A 19,562-nucleotide genomic window follows, 5' to 3' on the forward strand; every position below is an offset into this window, starting at 1 on the left:
CTCCTTTTAAATAGACCAAATAAGCAATTTAAAAAAAAAGGACTAATTTTTTTTTTATCCAAGGTCTGTTACAAAAGTACTATTTACAGTGAATTATTGATGATCCCTATTCACACCATTTTTGTAAAATCCTACATAACGCCATAATTGGCATAAAAATGCAAGTACACAAGTTGAAAACATTTCTTAGGAATTTGTAAAAAAATATAAAATATAGTAAATGAACCATTTCTAACATTCCGTTTCATTCAGTATGTTTCGTAAGAGATCTGTCAGATGCTGGTAAAATAAATTGACATGCTGGCTTTTCAACTGAATTGAAAGGTTGGTTTTCTTTTGCACATTAAAAAGCAAAGAAGTTTGTTACTGTATACCTTTTTTTCTTTCTTTTAAAACAAAATATTTCCCACACAAGAATATTTTTCTGAGTTTTTAAATCACACATGCATTTGGTACTTTAATGGAACAGCTACCGGGCACATGATAGTAAAGTACAAAAAAATGTTTTGTATTTTTCTTTAACTTTGACATGACACATTATTCAAATATTTAATAATAATTTTTAAAAGTGCCTGTACTTTCTTTTACACAATAACGCCCACAAGCCACCCACCCCTACGCTTTAGTCTTTTTTCCAGTTGCACATGAGAGTGACCTTCAATTGTAAGCAATAAAGTTCAATTAATAGCGCCAAGTGGGTGCTTGTGTTCAAGTTGTTTTAGTGAGCGCCACACTCTCTACCGCTGTCGCCTGGAGTTGAGCAGCAGCGTAGTATATGTTCCGCAAAAACACATGTTTCATGTGATGGAGTTTGTTTTATGTATTTTTAAGTAAATGACACCAAACGGCTTTATTTTGACATCATGCAGTACTTCATGCCTGGCTTTAATTTATTTAGCTTCATAAAATGTGTCAGAAAGAAATACAAAGCTTGCTTAAAGCCTGTGGCGTTGAACAGCGGAACAAAAAATACACCGCATTCATTTCCGAGGCAGTGTGCATAATGCTTTACAGGCAGCGCTAATTTGAACTGTACCGAGTCTAGATACTTAATGAGTTTCGTCACTTCGATAATCCTGCTTAAGAGCCAAAGGGTGTTGAGGAAGACAAGGAAGGAGATCTCTGATTTAGGGAGGAAGTAAGAAAGCTGGGGATATGTTCGAGGAGATCTTGGCGGGTGTCCTTAGTCGCCGCCAACACCCTTACAACCAGCCGCCTTGCGAAAAACAGAACAGGCTGCACCATATTTTAAGACGCAGTTTTTTAAATTTAGGAAAGAAGTAGCGGCAGAATTGCACATTGCAATTTGCAATTTCGTATTAAAAATTACATAGGGAGCAGTGTGTTCATTTGTGATGGTCCAAAAAGGTTGTTGCTACGGTCTTCTGATGCAGTCCAATATTACGGGGACACCCAAATAAAGTTGCAGATAAATATAAAGTACACAGTGGATTTACAGTGTTTATTAATAATATTCATAATGATAATATAGTTATTATTTTCAATGTTTTTAAGTATCATGCCAGTATTATTATGAATGTTATTGTGATTATTAATGGTTTTATCATGGTTGCAGTTATTAATATTATTATTTATTATGGAAAAAGGACAAACATGTTCAATTATTGCAATTATTAAGATTATTATTAGTTATTTTTTAAAAAGGACATGTTTACTGACAAACTTGGGTTGGGCCTTAAAAATATTGTCTAAGAATAAACTGGTCCATGGTCCAGAAAAGTTTAGGGACATCTGCAATACCGGTAGTTACTAGTAAAGGGTAAAGGACTGTGTTGGTGGTGGATAAGCATTAATTAAATAAAGTCATTTCAGTAAATTAGTTAGCAAAACTTGGTATAAACAACATGTGAGTGGTAATAACAATGCACACAAGTGTCAAAAAAGTATAGATACTCTTTTATATATATTCCAAATTTAAGAGAAAACACCCGAGCAGTAAACGCAGTACAGACAAATTAAAAAGTGATTTATTTTGTTGTGGTAAGTGGCCAAGTGTCATTTGTTGTTATGGTCAGCTTTGAAAGCATCACATGTCAGGACCAGAACGGAAACAGGACCCAATTGCATAACATTAAGACAAGTTCTATTGAAAGAAAGAGGAAGGGCTGTGCCCACGATCCGGTGTTCGCTGTACGTGGGTAGCAAGTCGCTCTCTGACTGTGATCTGAACACGGAAGTGGATCTTCCGTAGCGAGCGATGGCGGTGTCAGGGACAGAAAAACTGGTCGGTAGCCGGGACTGGGAGAGCAAAGCGTGGTCGGGATCGGAGAGGAGTCATAAGCCAGGGCGGGAAAGTAGACCTAGTCGGGATCAAAAATGGGTTGTAAGCCGGGACGGGAGAGTAGACTTTGTCTGGATCAAAAATGGGTCGTAAGCCGATATGGGAGAGCAGATATGGTCGGGAACAAAACAGGTCGTAGCCAGGGACAAACGGGAGCAAAAAACGGGACAGGCGGGAGTCAGGGTCAAAAAAGGCTTGCCTTGTATAAACAGAGGTTCGCAGACGGACTGAAACCAGTAGATCGAAAGGACTGTTTTAAATAGGGACAGTGAGCCAATCAGAGCCCGTAGCGGTTGGCACCAAATGAGCGGGCACAGGTGATTCACATCTCTAATCATGACACACACTGTGTTAAGCAGATCCCAAGTGCATTATTTTGCAAAAAGGAATACTTAGTTTGTTCATAATAAAGACTACAAAGGTTAGATTGTGGGAAAAGACATCACATTTTCAAGTCAAACTTTAATATGCAGGCCACTACCTTGATGATTCCCCTGATGTGCATCTTGGCGATCATCTCAGCTGTGTAAAGGAACATGAGCAGCGTGTCCAATGTAAAGGTCACATACTGTAGAGGCGGATAGTGCTCAAATGTTTTGGGGGTGTTCATGCACACCGAGATGACGCTGATGATGGCGCAGGCTCTTAGCAGGGTGTGCACCCACTACAGAAAATTAAAAGAAAATGCAGTTGTTTACTTTAAATGGAAATAAATCCAGCAATCTGTGAAAATTAGCCTATATAATTACATATTGGTATTGTGTATTTGTGGTACAATAAATACCTCATACTTCAATGTAACTTAAATATTGACTGTAGAGTTTATAGATATTTCCCTGAGGGTTGGGTCGTTTGAGGTGTCCTTAACAAGTAAAAAGTTAAATGATGTTTAAGTTCAAAGAGCTCTAATAATTTTGTTTCCATTGCACATATGGGGAAGAACACATTAGAAAAGAACACATTCGGAAGGAGAAATGGGAGGAGCAGGGTTGGCCTGAAGAGTAAATTAATGCCCGTTCCCTGCGTTTTTTATTTTGTTTTTAGCGTGAAAATGTTGAAAGTTGAAAAAAAGCCTGTTTAAAGTACAGTTCAAATCCCAACCCAAACCCCAAGAAAGATAAAAAAAGAAGCGTTTATTTGAGCTGATCACAGAAATACATGTACTTGCACACGTAAAAGAAGGAGCTTGAAAAAGGCTGCAATAATGATACAAGCTAAGAGATGGCGGATGCGGGTAAAAAGTTCCAAACTCCGTAGGGGTCCTTTTAGAATCAATTGCATGATTTACAACAATGTTAAGGCAAGTCAGTAAAACATTAACTATCCCTTATCCACCACAAAATAGAAACAAGTTAATAAAGCTACACATACTGGTTTGTTGATCCAGAAGATGTCAGCACTGTCTGCTAAGGTCTCATCAGGCCCAAAGTCGGTCATGGGCTGGGTCTCCACCCTAGAGCTTTGTTTCCTCTTAAGCATGCTGGGGCTTGCCGTGCTATACAGAGAGTGGATCTGACAGAGAGAGCAGGTAGACCACATAGTGCTACACAAGTGAGACCATGACATTCTCCATATGCATTCAAGTCCAGATAGTGTTTTACCAGGTTTACGTTGCATTAATAATTATTAAATATTAGGTAAAGAAGGTCAGTGGCAGATAGTGACGTAGCATTAATGGGTACAGTAACCACGTAAAAAAAACTTAAAAATATCACTCTGGAAACAGAAAATTAAAATGTGAAATATTTTAGATTCAGGATTGTATTTGAAATCATGCTGCCATAGAAAAACAACTGCAGCTGACATATTTCGTCTAACTGAAAAAGCTGCCAAAAATGGAAAAACATATTTCAGAGAGGGAATTTTCTGCAAACATCAAAAGCAGCAATCACCAATAAATGTATTGTACAAATTCTGTGAAAAAAAATCACTTTGATATTTGTAACAATCAATGTATTTTTAAAAATTAACATTTTACTTAAAAAATGAACAATGCTTATTTTTTTCTATGTCTGTAGTTTTCATAGAAAATGTGTTTAGGTATTTGCTATCAACTGGCGTAATAAACCTAAGAAGAATCTTAGTATTTGGTATCTCCGACCGTGTTATTAATTATCACGAGCTATAGTCATTTTTAATCCCTAAATTCAGTGATGCACGTCAGAGGTGGGGTGCACTATTTGAGAAGTCCTTAGAAAAGGTGAAATAGAATACTTTATATATTAGGTATGTGTTAGCATTGCTCAACTAAGATTAAATAGCCTTTATATTTTTTTTCCGACCGTGCCTATCTCTTTTAATCTTTTATCAAACCTGTTTTGGGACGCGCAACACATAAGGAAGCAGGAAAGGAGGGAGGGTGGCAGAGACTGATTTCATGATCATCTTTGCAGATTTTTGTTAAAGTAGCTTAAAAAAGGTCTGTTTCATATACAATCCAAACGCCAACCCAAACCCCGTCCATCCATCCATCCATTATCTGCATTGGTTATCCTCAGTAGGGTCGCAGGGGCGCTGGAGCCCATCTCAGCAATCTTCGGGCAATGGGCAGGGGACACCCTGAACCGGTTGCCAGCCAGTCGCAGGGCACACAGAGACAGACAATTCACTCGCGCATACACACCTAGGGACAATTTTGACCAGCCAATTAACCTGACATGCATGTTTTTTTTCATTCATTCATTTAAATATTCATGCTGGTGACACATATTATACCAAAGTTCTGTTTTAGGACATTTAACATATTAGCTTTTGGTAAGTGATTCAAATTTATATACATTTATAGAGTTGCGCCTGCTAAAATGTGACATAGATGCCGTGGACGTGCGTGACTTCTCTCACTGTAAAATTCAAATGCCCTAAAATTGTGGACCATTAGGAGCTAAGAGTAGATGCCACTGTTTGAATCAATGTGAAAATGTTGATAATGAAGACCAGGACTTGAACTGCCCAAACAGATATGTATTCTTAAATGTGCTCGACACATGATGCGTGATGCCATCATGTTACACAGCAAAGCACACATGAGACACAGGACAAGTGCTTTCACACTGGAACATGTCCAGCAACTTATCAAGTGAAGAGCTCTCACATAATCATCATCATGCAGTGTAAGAATGTGCAAAATGTGGGCACATGTGTGTGTACAGTATTGAGAAAAAGTTGTGACTTTAAAGCCGCTGCACAAATTGAAAACGGCTGTGTGCGCAGATGAAAAGAAGAAATGACACTCTGAATGGAGACAAAGCGCACATACCAAAGGGAAAAGTAAAGCTGAAATTGCTCCAGCACTGCACATAACATGCGATCAGGCATACCCTGCAAATAACACATAACGGTTAGTCAACATCATGGCTAATATGGCGTACATTTACACTATACCCACATCTACATAACGCTCAGAGAGACAGGAATGCCCACCACATCTGACGTCAAGGCATATACAGTATGCAACACGTTTTGTGAATGGGAGACAGGGCGTGGAGAAGGAAGATGCGCCGAGCGGAAAAACAAATTCGGGGGACTCACTGTGAGGCTCCTCATTGGTGCGTTCATCCCCGGGGCATGGAGAGGTAGAGGGACCACCCGGATATGGAAAAGGCAAAAGTGTCTTCGGGGCCTGGATTTGCTGTAGTGAGCAATCATTGGATAATAAGTTGAAGTAACATAAAAGAAACATTTTGTTTAGTTGACTTAAAACACGCAATGATTGAAATATTCTCCTACCACTTTATTCTTCTTTCCTAGCTACAAGGGTGACAGAAAATGGCAAGCGAAAATGTTATCAATAACTATAGAAGCATATTGTAATGGAAAGTCCTGGGGAGGACCCAAAATCATTCCCTTGACATGGCCCAGTGCCCTGCCTTGGGTCATTTGCACAGAATTAAAAATTAGTACCATTTTTTTTATGTTTTTAAGTTTATGTTTTTCCTCAACAACGCTACGGTCAAAGCTAACATGGACCAGAGACATGAAGCGGTGCCTTTGAATTAAAATAACTGAGGTTCTCAACTGTTACGTTGGAAGCAAAGATCGAAGCCAGGCTGAAGATTTAGCGAAGAATGCATCAGACCAACTTTCTGCTCTTCAGTATCGGCAATAGACAATTGACTTGGAGAATGGTCAACTGCAGCACATTAAGTTGTGTTGCAACGGTTATTTGGGAAACGTCTTGAATACTGTACATGAGAAGGCAAACAAACTATTGGCCATTGAAAAACCTTTGGTAATGGAGGAAAAAGTAATCATCGCAGCTTGAGGACACTTTGAACTCTAGGTTGACCACACAACAAGCAAGGACCACCAAACAGCACTATGGCAACAACACAGTTCACAGGGTTTGGTTTATTTGGCAAGATTGTGTCCTTGTCCATCTGGCATGGGTTCAATGTGCAATATTAAATTTAATGTTACGATAGTGATCCGAGTGTTTTGCTTTGTGTTGGTCCAGAAAGGTTGTTGCCCATGTGATGTTAGTGTTATGTTATAGGGACACCCAAATAAAGTTGCACATGGTCAAGTGGATTTATAACAATAAAAAAATATTAGCATTATTATTAAATATTATTATTGATGTTGTTATTATATGTATTAAGGTAAACAATATTTGTCATAAAAAATGTTACTTATTTTCTCAATCAGAACTTAAGATGAAACACAAAAACATATGCAGAACTAAACAAAATTTAACTTAACATGACATGGTGATTTAATTTATGGGCCAGGTAACAAGGAAAGCTTGGTGATCAGGGAGACAAAGGACACATAACATAATTCGACCTTGGGAAATATTGGTATAGTGCAGTTGTGTCAAACCCATTTTAGTCAAGTGGTCACATTTGGTGGGTCAGCCGAAATGGGCCTGAGGTGGTTGTTAAAGCAGTCATGTCAGGTACAGTACAAGTTGAGAGGCCGTTTCAATGTTTTATATCCCTAAAAAATTGGTGGTTTTCTTTTTAATACCAGTGTTTCCCATTGAATTGTGTGAGACCCTGCTGAGTGAAAAGTCTAAAACGGTCCGGGACATGCTCCCACGGAAGAAAATGTTGTACATCTTAAATTCATTGTCTGGTGCACGTGTAGAGCCAAATCAAGTAGCTAAATCTATAATAAATGTGTGCCCTTGTAAATTATGGAATCATAAATAAACTAGTTATGAAAGGCAATGAGCACTAAACCATTTACACCCACAAAGCATGGTAAATGAGACAGCAAAAAATATGCTGTTCATTTAATTAGATGCACGTTTTTCCAATGTCGATGCTGTACTATGTTAAGGTATCGTAACACAGGCAAACAGATCAAACAGATCAAACAAGCGATATAACATTTAAATTTAAAACCCATTACAAAATAGGGTATTCAATATCAGTAACGCTGCTTTTGTGATTGCTGCTATCACAGGATTTTGGTTCTTCTTCAATGGTTTACAGGAGGTGATTGAACACACAACTCATAAGCTACAATTAAGGCCAATGTCCACAACACGTTTTCCTGCTCTGAAAAAAGGTTTCTAATTGCTTGCGATAGGCAGCGTTTTTTTTTTTACGCTCTTTGTAAAACGGCAGCAGTGCGACAAGGCGCTGGGCTGGTTTTCTGCACAAGACGCTCGGCGCTTAACGGTTTTTTTCTAGTGGCTGAGAGTTGAAAAATTTTCAACTTGAGGAAAACGGAGATACATAACACAACTACACAACATGGTGTTTGTGATCATTTATATAATCAGATATCTAAAAGTTATTATATATTAACTTTGCATTTTTATATATTTAGAAATATTATTATATTCTTTAATAATACAAGCTTTTGAAACTCTGGCGAGACCAATTAAACCCTGGTGGCCCGACAGGATCTTGCTATGGTATAGGTAACATTGAAATACAGATATTCTGTCTCCTGCATGATTTGAAACCCAATTATCTAAGTCTAGGATACTTTTGGCTAATTTTGGGGAGAAAAGTGATACAGAAAATTCTATGTGCTGTCTTTTTTAACACATCAGCACACATTGATGAGTCAACTCTTTATAACACATTACAAACATTACAAACATGAATACATTTTGATCAAAATATTCTATCTGTTGATACACCAACACAAGGAGTATTTCATGATTTTTGAAGCAATATTTAAATTTGGTTTCAATGTCACCTTCAGTGTAAAATCTCAAAATACAAATTGTCATCCCTGCCATATCATCTGTCTATTTTGTGTCTTTTTGCAGAAAAATCAACCCATACGATGCAACTGCTCAATATTTCCAAAATCAGAACAGATGGAAATGGGCATACTTTGTAATTTGTACATCAAAATTTATAAAAGATGTGGTCATAGGTTTTGAACACTTTAAGTACTGAAAATAGGACAGGAATGCAAATGTTCACACATCTATATGCTCTCTCTATAAGGATGCACATTGCTCAGTCTATTTATCAACATTATGAATAAAAAACAAAGAAATATAAAATAAACAATTCTGTCATGATGATAAATCAAATAATGACCCTAATTTTTCTTTCCATCGCAATTGCTTTCACATTTAGAAACAATTACGAAATGTCACTGCACTTAACGTAAAAAGATATGAGAAAGAGTGACAAGAAAATCACAGGGGCTGGCTGCTATTAGGTGGGAGGACTAGTGGAGAGAACTACAATTAACTTTCCATTTGGGGGGAAAGACGACATGTTCCTTGCAGGCAGGATGCAATCATGTTAATTCTTAGTCTGAAAGTGTGTGGAGGATTCATTTCTCAACCTTTGTAACTTTTCATAACAAAAACATCTAAGAAAGTAATTTTTGAGAGCAAAAGTCTAAAAATAACTGTCCACTATAGTTTACATAGAAACTTTATATTGTATCTTCCAGACCATAACCCAATAGAGCAAGCATTTCACTTCCCTAAAATTGGTCTGAAAAAGACAACAAAAAAGCAAAAAGTGAAAGCTAAAAAAATAAAATAACGAATAAATTAAATAAAAAAATAAAAAACACAAGACCAGAAAAAGATCTGTGTATTATTATTATTTGTTATTGCAACATCCATTGCAGCCTGGACATCCTGAAAGGGAGATTACCATATGTGCGGTCCCTTCTCAAGGTTTCTTCATTTTCCTCATGTTGAGGTTTTTGAGTTTTTCCTTGCCTTTATGTTGGTTTCAGATCAGGGGATGGTGTAATAATGTAATAATAGTCTGTGCAATAACCTGTGCAGCCCTTAGAGACTCTTTGTGATTAAGGTCTATACAAATAAAAATGACTTGACTTGACTTGAAAAATGATGAAAAAACAACAATATAATTTAAAATGCTACCGGTTGGTGAGATCAACAGGTCACTCAGCAGTTAGTGCATATAAAGGCTTATACATTACATCTATGTTGCCATAAGTTAATATTATAAATAAAAAACGGGAATCCTAGTCTGGTTTAATGTAAAATTCAAATATCGTCAGGCAGAATGTTTCCATGAATCATTTTTAAGACCTACAGTATACCCAAACAACCCATTTTCTTCAAACGCATGTTCATCCTTAAATGAGTGGGTGGTACTCATTATTACATTCACAACTGATTCACGCCTGTTTTTGTTTTTTTTCTTCCCCAAAATTGATGAACTCAGAGATATGTTGCCACATTGCTATTTTTTGGAACACACCCCTTTGAACTATTTGCCCAATTCCGCAGTCTTCGCAGCGTGCCTATTACGGATTCTGGCTCTTGTTTGTTGAGAATCTACTGCACCTACTGGAAATTTGTTTGGCATGTAACAACCAAAAATATACTAAAAACCACGGATGTTCGGGTAAGTCACATTGCACTGCTATTATTTTGAGTAGCACTGTATATCAGTGGCAAGGTTCCTACAGGAACTTTTTAAGACTCTTTTAATTCCTTTTAAACTCAAATTTAGGACCAAGTCAACAACATCACATGAATTTGAGGCAATTTTAAACAAATGTATGTTTTATTATTGTTTAAAGTTTTAGTCATTAAAAAAATGGTGTTTGCAGTACATCATGGATCCTCAGTCAAAACTGGCAGATAGCTAATAATTCCATAGAACTCCTCTGCTACATTCATGAAGCATTTTTATCATGATGAATTAAAAATGACTTTTTTACGAAATTGTTTTACTTCAAACAAATAAAAATCTTATCAATGTTGTCACATGTTTAAGTCTTTTGGAATTTGATTTAATACAATGTAATGCTAATTAAGGTCTTATTTTTAGAATAATTAATGGAATGCCTTTTCAGACTTTCAAGGATCCGCGGGAACCCTGGGTACTGGGACCTAATGAAATAAATATAAATTTTGTTATATTTTTTCTTGTTATGGTTTTAATGACACCGCTACGGTCACACTGACCGTAAATACTTATGAGTGTTTGCACTTTAATTATATTTTGTGTAGGATGATACCATGAGGGAGTCGTCTCAGAGTTGTCATTATCATGTGGTGTTGGTGCCATTGTGTAAAGACACAATGTCAGACTAGATAGATGCTTCTTATTGCCATTATCGACATTGATAGCATAGTTAGGGCTTTTAATGGAATCATTGTTAATGTTAGTTGTGAAAAACTTCAAAAACATTTAATTAGGACTTTGGTATTGCCTGTGAAAATATTGTCAGAAATGAAACTCGTCCAAGGTGCAGACAAGGTTAGAGGACCACTGATGTATACAGTGTTAAGGTTACAAATAAAATTCAAATGTGTATCATGAACAGTTTTGGGTCTTACTGTTACAAAGGGACAATAGTAGAACACAATTTTCTCGGTAATGAGTACTGAAACGCGTTATTAATAACATTTTGTAAATTTAAACATGGTGCGTTAATCCACTACTTATAAAAAGCAGATCGTGAATTACACAGCCTCTAATCAATAACTGTTCATCCTCACTCTGAAGCTGTCATCAACAATTACAAATAAGAAGAGTGGGAGTGTTTACCTACAAAATTCAACTACATACATACGACGCTGTTTCAAGCACAGAGTGCAAGAATGCTGACATTTCTCTGCATGGAGATATTCTCCCTACCTTATATACTCACATCTGACCCGTATTTACAACTATCGAATACAACACTGAAATGGGTTAGTTTATATGAGCCTATTAGGTTGTGTGGCACAAGTAGTGGATTGTAGACAGCGTGTGAGGAGGGGTAGTAGCTTACAAAGGAAAAACAAACAAACAGATCAAAAGTGTGAACATATATACAGTAACATTTTACTGAAGTTCGGTCTATTTATTTGTACAATTATTTTTGCAATGCACGAAGCATAGAGATAAAAATACAATGTTTTAAACAGTACAAAGAAATGGAGGCAGAAAGCGTTTGTTTGCAAGCTCTAAATATTATACAAGAAATATGAAGAGTTCACTGCACATGTTCTCTCTATTTACTTTATTATGTGGCTGATTTACATAAGTTTCAGGCGGTTGGCTTCAATGTGAATATCTACGGTAATTTGTAACTACATAGTTACTTTCAGAGTAATGCGATACTTTTGGTTGTCAGTAATCTGTGGTGTAACAGAATTACTTTTTAAATAAAATAAATTACTCTAAATAATTACTGTTTTTTTAGCAATACACCCATCACTGATACTAAATGAAAATCAGCATGCCCGGCAAGCATAACATGGAGAGGGCAATTGAGCAATGACATTGGGCCGTAACTAACAAAAATCAATACATTAAGGAATTGGAATCTAAATGCATTGACACAGCACTTACAAAGCCGATTATTGACAAAAGGCTGAACAGAATCGCCGATTCCAATCAGGAAATGCGCGTCCACATCCAGATGAACAACATCATGTCAGCCAAGGTTACTATGGAAACGCGTCAGAGCTAAACGCTACATTGCCTTAAAACAAGAAGACTACTACACCAAAAATAAGTTAAGGAAGTTATAGATACAGTAAACAATCCTCTTACGACGCTGGATAACCATGACAAGTTGTATTTCCAAAAATACACGCGAAAAATAAGACCTGGCCCAGTAAAGAGGATGCTACCGATCTACTTCCGGTGCCAAACATGCTAGCAGGTGGATATTTCTCACGTTCTTGATCCACAAACACAGCCTTTGGGGAAGGTGCACGCCAAAATAATAATTCGTACATGGATACACAATAAATGTCTTACAGACCAAAATGACTTACAGTAGCGGGTTGTCCCACGCATCGACCGTACCGCATCAAGTCCGTGACAGCAGCTGGTTTCCTCCACTGAGTGTGCCTGAACACTATGTAAGTGTTTGCGCGCGCGCGCGCACACTGCATCTCATCAGCAGCAGCAAACCGAGAGGCGCGCCACCGTCTCTATGGTAACACTGGAACTGCCCCACCTCTAAGTCAACAGACTTAGATTACTGTCAAATATAATTTGACAATCGTTATCAATAATGCAAGTCATATGATGATGTCCTTCGTCAGTGCCCACCCAAATAGAAGTGGATGTAGTGGTGAGGGCAGTCTAGGCAGCGCATATGCTGTCAAGATTGTGTATGTCAGCGGACACTAATGTGGGATTTCCTACTACAGGGTGTTTCAGTCCCCATTGAGAGAGCAGCCCCTCCCAAAATATCCTTGTGTCGTAGTGAAGGGAATTCCGTTTCTGTTTAGAGAAGCAGCTCTTTCACCTCCGCTCGCTGAAAACAGCCGTCTCTTTCAGCTCCCAAGTAAAGCTTCAGATTGTTTATGTTGCTCTAATCCATATATTGTATTACCATTTATTAGGTAATGTTGTGCACAAAAAAGACTTTAAACAGAAAAAAAATCACTAAAATGACAAAAGAAGAAGAAGAAAATACAAAATAAAAATGAAAATTAGAGAGAGAAAAAATATAATAAAGAATAAGAAATAAGTTAAAATCTTGGAAAAAAGAAGAAATAAGCAAGAAAGGAATTACAAAAAGTAAAACGAAAAAAGGAAAAACCTAGGGGAAAATAAGCAAAATAAAAAAATAAATAGGGACGATTGAAAATAAAATTAAAAAAAAAAGCAAGAAAAACGAAGCTATGTAGAAAGAAACAAAAAATTAAAACAGAAAAGGAAAATTGAGTACAAAAAAGCTAGTAAAACAAAAAAAAACAGCAAAGGAGATTGTGGGGTAGGTGCATCCACCTTTTATAGCGTGGCTTGAATCCACCCAAGTGGGTAGAGAGGAGAGGGAAGGCGGACCTTCCCCAATGTGCGATTGTGGGTCTGCTCGGTATTGCATGCATAAATTTGATGTGATTGACAAAAAGAAGTCTCAAAATTTGGTTGCCAAAAATTATTTATTATTTTATGCTGGGCTGAGTTCATATTTGATGGATATAAATGAATAAATGAATAAAAATGTTTTTTTTTACTATTAATAAAACTTGATAAGCTGTTACCAATCAAAATAGAGGGAAATGCTGATGTCGGCACAACAGTACTAGGTAAATCTGATTGATTAGAGGATATGCCCCACTTTGCATCAACAACAAGGCTGTGGAGGTTGTCAGCAGTATCAAGTTCCTAGGGGTGCACATTACAAACAAACTCACCTGGTCCGTGAACACTGCATCACTGGTTAAGAGGGCACAGCAGCGCCTGTACTTCCTACGGAGGATGAGGAGAGCCCACCTGCCCCCACCCTCCCTCATCACATTCTACAGGGGCACCATAGAGAGTATCCTGACCAGCTGTATCTCTGTGTGGTGTGGAGGCTGCAGCGCTACCGACTGGGGTAGTGTGAGGAGGGTAACGAGGACAGCAGAGAAAATAATCGGGACTACACTTCCCTCCATTCAGGACATTGGCCAGAAGCGCTGCCTATCCCATGCTAAGAACATTATCGGGGACCCCTCTCACCCCCATCATGGACTGTTCACTCTGCTAGCCTCTGGGAAGAGGTACTGCAGTGTGCGGTGCAGGACCACCAGGTTCCGCAGTAGTCTAGTCCCCCTGGCCATTAGACTGTTAAATGGTCAATCTAACATATAGTTAACCTAAATCTAAAAGGCTGCTAATCTGACTTTTTGCACTACTGGCAGTTCTTTATAGCTTGCCACTCCTTGCACATTTGCTCTCTGCACTATTGTACTTACAGCGTTATTGTTACAGTGTTAATGTTACTGTTTACCTGACTTGTTAACCTGACTGCCCATTTTGCACATCCGGTTAGCTACTCCTCTTGCACTATCGGCACTATGGTAAAATACTATACGTAGCCATAATACAATACAACTTTTACTTATATCTGTACATTGAAGGAAACTGTGCGGGTCAGATGTATCGACATTTCGTTCTGTATACACGTGTACTAGAATGACAATAAAGTAGATCTGAATCTGAATCTGAATCTGAATGTGTTAAATATGATGTAATTGTAAGTTACAAAATTGAATAGAATTGCATTGTCTATATTGTCATTGATAATAATGTGATGACATTGATGTCAACGTGGTGAAGCCTTGAATGCAACGTGATTTGACATTATCCAGGGTAAACATGTAGTAAAAACTTCAACTAGAATAATAATATAAAAGACTGTCAGAATAGAGGAGGTGTCCAAAATTTTTGGGCGGCAGTAGCTCAGTAGGTAGAGCGCTCGTCTTGGGATCAAATGATCCCAGTTCGAATCCCGGCTTGTCCGTGTTACATGTCGAAGTGTCCTTGGGTAAGACGCTGAACCCCTAATACCCCCAATATGCAGGTTAGCGTCTTACATGGCTGCAATACAAGGCCGCTTTTGGGAAATGTGAAGCACGCTGTAAAACGGCTTTGGGAAGTCATTTTCAAAGCTCTATATCAATGCAGATCATTTCATTTAAAAAAAACAAGCCAGATTTGGTAAACAGGACCACAGTCATTGGAAATGTGTGACCGCCGACCATTCACCCTGGCATTTTTTGAACATTTTTTTAATAAATTTACCCTCCTGAAAGGCTTGCAGTGTTTGGCGATCAGCGTCACGACCTAGTGACTCGCTTGTGTAACACTTTCATTTGACTCGCAGGGTCTCGTGAAAAAGTGCTAATGTGCCGCTAAAACAGCTTTCAGTTGCTTCACCTTTTCACAGCGATGGTTTCCAGTTGACATTTTGTGGTCAACATGTTTCTTCTCGCAGTGCCTCTTGATAGTATATGATTTGAAAACAGCAAGTCTCCTTTCAAATTAAGCAGACGCAGGTTTTCCACATATCAATGTCCTGGAGCGGCGGACCACACAGTCAACTTTCCTTATTTTTATTAACAGTCGCCATTTTGGAAATGGGATGGGCTAAAATTCTCACAGAGAGCCAAAGGATAGGTGGCCAACGGGCTACTGTGATCACCTAGTGAAATAGTGATTTTTTTATTTATCTATTGGTACAAATTTATTTTAAACATTGCTCAACATTACTGGCAGGTCACATTATTTTATGACAGAGGCCGTAGTGGTGCCCCCAATGACCCAGGCAGTTAAGGGATTCATTTATTGTGAACAGCCTACATAAGGATTTATTTACCAAGGCATTCAAATGAATACAAACTTTATTTGTCATTTAAATGAGTTGAAAGAAAATGCACTCAATAACCCTATTTTTTTCCATAAAGCTGCAAAATAAAACACGTTAACAACACAGTACAGAAAAGATTTGGAGCAAGAAAAAATTAAGCCTACTTGAGGCAGGAAATCATAGACTCAACCATTGTTAAAGTACAACAAGCACATGTGAAAGCAATAGCACCCAAAGGTCTGCTGAAGCATTTCAGGAATCCCAATGATTTGACACTTAGACAGCAGCTGGACCTTGACTTTCAAAAGACGCACAGGACTTCCTCATTGGTTATGCTTAAAACTGTAAATATTTCTTTGGGTCTTGCGGCAGATAAAAGTGTGAATTAAAAAGAGAGCATTTTGATTTTAACAGTAATTTTCTGGTAAAAAGGTAAACATGTATTAAGTCGTGAAGCAAATCTATCAAGAGATATTTTTCAACCATTCTTTTTAACAAGGGCCCTTTAAGGGAATCTAAAAAAATCTTCGAGGGATACTTGAGATTTTAAATTATAGCTTAGAGACACTGTGTATTATTTGACCACTCGAGGTTGCTGTATTGTGTAGTACAATGGAAAACGAGTTCTAAAAAGCTATAGAAGGATTACAAATTACGAAGTCTCACAGTGACCTCGCCGCACCATTTTCATTACGACTGTTTTTGCCAAGCCTTTAACAATATTTTATTTTTAGGGGTACCTTTATCAGCAAGATGTCATGTCAGATCTCACTGGGTGAGCTTCATGTTACGTAAAAAGTTGTGTAAAATAAATAGCCAAGCCAAGTCATGTTTATAATTGCAGGTTACAGACTATTATTACACCATCCCCTGATCTAAAACCTACATGAAGGCAAGGAAAAACTCAAAAACCTCAACATGAGGAAAATGAAGAAACCTAGAAAAGGGACTGCACATCAGGTACTCCCCCTTCCAGGATGACCATGCTGCATAATATAGAAAGGATCCAAGCACAGGGACACATGTGAAATGAAGAGTTTTAACAGGGAAAAGGTATTTCTACACAAGGCACTCCAGAAAGGGACAATAGAGGAAACTAGGACTGAAAAAACATACCATACAAAAACAAGACTGGTATGAATGTAAAATCTTACTGTAAAGCTCTCGGAGTAGATGGATTTTTGGACGGCTGTTACATCAAGAATCCAAGAATGAATGTCTTTCAAAGTTGGCTTTAAATACTAAAGTCTCAAGGGTATATCGTAAATGGACTGCATTTATACAGAGCTTTAACAATCATTGAGGACTTTCAAGGCATTTTACGATACACTTTACACTTCTACCCAATCACACACACTCACACACCGATAGTTGATTCAGCCATGCAAGGCGAATCCTACATGCATATCGGAGACATTAAGGGTCCCTGTCATGCCCAAGGACACTTTGTTATTTAACTCGGAGGAGCTGAGAATCGAACCTGTGGCCTCTTTGGTCTTTTGATTTTTGGTCATTGGAGTACTGCTCTACCTCCTGAGCTAATACTGCCCCACTCAATGAGCACAAAGTGTCCCTTTTCAGGCAATCAGTTCCATGCTGACTGGCGTTGCTGTGCTTGAACCTAACGCAACCTGAATGCGAACTGGACTGTCTATTTTTGGTCAGAATTGTTTTCATCCCTGTACCAAGGATGACTGTTCTGAAGGTCGATGTGAATCTCCCAGCCTTCTTCTTCGTCCTCGATTTCGAATGAACATCTGGGTTGAAAAACTAGACAGGTAAAACAAGTTCTGAAGTAATCAGTTTGAGGTTTGTATTGCAATAAAACTAATAAAATAAAAAATCAGAGTATTCTGGGCTTCTAAGTACAGAACAAGCCTTTTATGGTTTCACAAATGCACTTTCAAAATGATAAAAAAAATCAGGAGGAAAACTCAACTATGACAACAATTTCCTTCCTTACGTATGAGAAGACCGAGGAGTTTTTTTTTTGTCATCTTCAGGATGGTGCACACCATGCATGCCCCAATCACGATCAACGGTGCTGCGGTTGAGAGGGTGAGCAATATCAAGTTCCTGGGTCTGCAGATCAGTGAGGACCTGTCCTGGAGTCATGACATTCCATCTCTGGCCAAGAAAGCCCATCAACACCTGTACTTGCTTTGCTAATTTAGGAAAACAAGTGCCCCCTCATCATTCTCTTATCCTACACAGGCACATTCACGATAATTCTGACCAGCTCCATAACTGTGTGGTGTAGCGCCTCTACCGTGTCCTGCCCATAAACTGTGCAGGGCATAGCGAGAAAAGCACAAAATGTCTTTGGTATCACACTCACGCTGCTCCTGAACATTAACAATTCCCGCCTCACCCGCAAAGCAGCCGGGGTTGCGGCTCACCACACCCAACCACACACCTCACAGCCTCTTTAACCAGCTGCCGTCAAGGAAAAGACTGCGGAGTCTCTGAGCCAGAACTAAAAGGTTCAAGGATAGCTTCTTTCATCAGGCTGTCAGGACTCTGAAGTCTCTCCCTTATCTACCAGCGCCCACCCCTCAGCCTTCAGTCCTATCAATGCAAAACTACTCTAATTAGATTCCCGCTATACTTTGCACATTTTGTATTCTACACCTTTCATATTTTTATATACATTTTTTTCAATCACTGAGCTGCTATTTGTTATTTGTATTAGGTCTTATCTATTGGATGTTTGCACTCGGGCAATAGTAAGTGATTTCATCTGTTATGTTTATTGTGCATATATAATATTGGACAGCAAAGTTAAATGATGGAGATGAAGTTAGCTTAAAACGTAAGTCAACCTAGTCCAAACCAATTTGAACTATTTAGTATTTTGTCGCTGTCATGTGAAAAAAACGTAGTCTCGCTTTTTGTCTTTTTGCCTTTCTGAACTGTTCACATCGTAATGTTATTTATTATTAGTAGTAGTAGCAAATTGAAAGTTGCGGATTAAGAGTTAAGGCTGTTGTCTGGCATTTAGAAGTATCCCACTCGTTGATGCCAACTTCTGGCTTATCATTATTGCAGCCTCTGTCACGTTCCTTTGTTGCGCATTAAGTATGTGCATTTCTTAGAAGCATTTGAATGGACTCTTCTTTGTTTACCTTTTTGGGGGTTCGGTTTCGGATCACTTGCACTCGTTTCTTGTTTTTTATTGGAAGGAAAGAAAGACAAGGCGTGATTCTTCGATCTGTTGTTTGACGGATTGACGGGGCTTGACAGGCGGGTGAAGGCTTGACGGGAATGGTCGTGAACAGGCGGAATCGTCGTGTTGTTGGTCGGGGCTGGAGAAGAAGGGCGTTGTCGTGTTCGGAAACGTGTGCAGGAGTCAGAAGGGCAGGGCAGGTCGTAGGCAAATTCGGAAACGGGTCGGCAACGGAGATCAAGCAGAAGAAAACAGGAGGCAGGCAAAGAGTTGGAGGTACGGGCTTTCTGAGCAGATGGCAACAGGTAGCAAAGTACAATCAGACAGCTTGTTTCCGGAAGCTGAGGATATAATTGGACAGGGTGCACCAATCAGCTGTCCTGGCTGTTGGGGCCAAATCCTGAGCACAGGTGTTCTCGATCCAGGTGATTGTGACATTAACTGCCTGGATCGTTGGAGCACCAATGAGGACACAATTTTGGACAGCTTTCTACATTGTTAACAGTTCCTGGCCTGTTTCTGGGTCATGGCCAAGTTGGCACCAGTCCATATCTTAATGTTGTCAGCCCAGTTGTTTTACAGTCTTCCTCTCCTCCTGCCTGCTTG

The 19,562-nt window shown here is 38.5% G+C and overlaps 1 protein-coding gene across 4 annotated transcripts in view; it reads right to left on the bottom strand.

Annotated features, from left to right (window-relative positions):
• The window catches only part of nalcn (sodium leak channel, non-selective), a 111,457-nt gene extending 98,880 nt beyond the window's left edge, over positions 1 to 12,577 (bottom strand). For 2 of the 4 annotated variants that reach the window (XM_088352848.1, XM_088352847.1), the window contains exons 1-5: positions 12,480 to 12,523; positions 5,831 to 5,930; positions 5,559 to 5,620; positions 3,674 to 3,814; positions 2,784 to 2,966 (exon numbers count right to left, since the gene is read on the bottom strand). In XM_088352848.1, coding sequence (XP_088208974.1) covers positions 2,784 to 2,966; positions 3,674 to 3,814; positions 5,559 to 5,600 — 366 coding nt within the window. In that variant the 5' untranslated portion in view covers positions 5,601 to 5,620; positions 5,831 to 5,930; positions 12,480 to 12,523. Of the gene's footprint in view, positions 1 to 2,783; positions 2,967 to 3,673; positions 3,815 to 5,558; positions 5,621 to 5,829; positions 5,931 to 12,479 lie in introns of those variants that run through there. The other 2 variants (XM_088352849.1, XM_088352850.1) reach the window with 2 other exon arrangements.
• Positions 12,578 to 19,562: the final 6,985 nt, after the last annotated feature.

This window comes from Urocampus carinirostris, chromosome 14, assembly GCF_059441175.1.
Source record: "Urocampus carinirostris isolate Australia breed hairy pipefish chromosome 14, RoL_Ucar_1.0, whole genome shotgun sequence".
NCBI lineage: Eukaryota > Metazoa > Chordata > Actinopteri > Syngnathiformes > Syngnathidae > Urocampus > Urocampus carinirostris.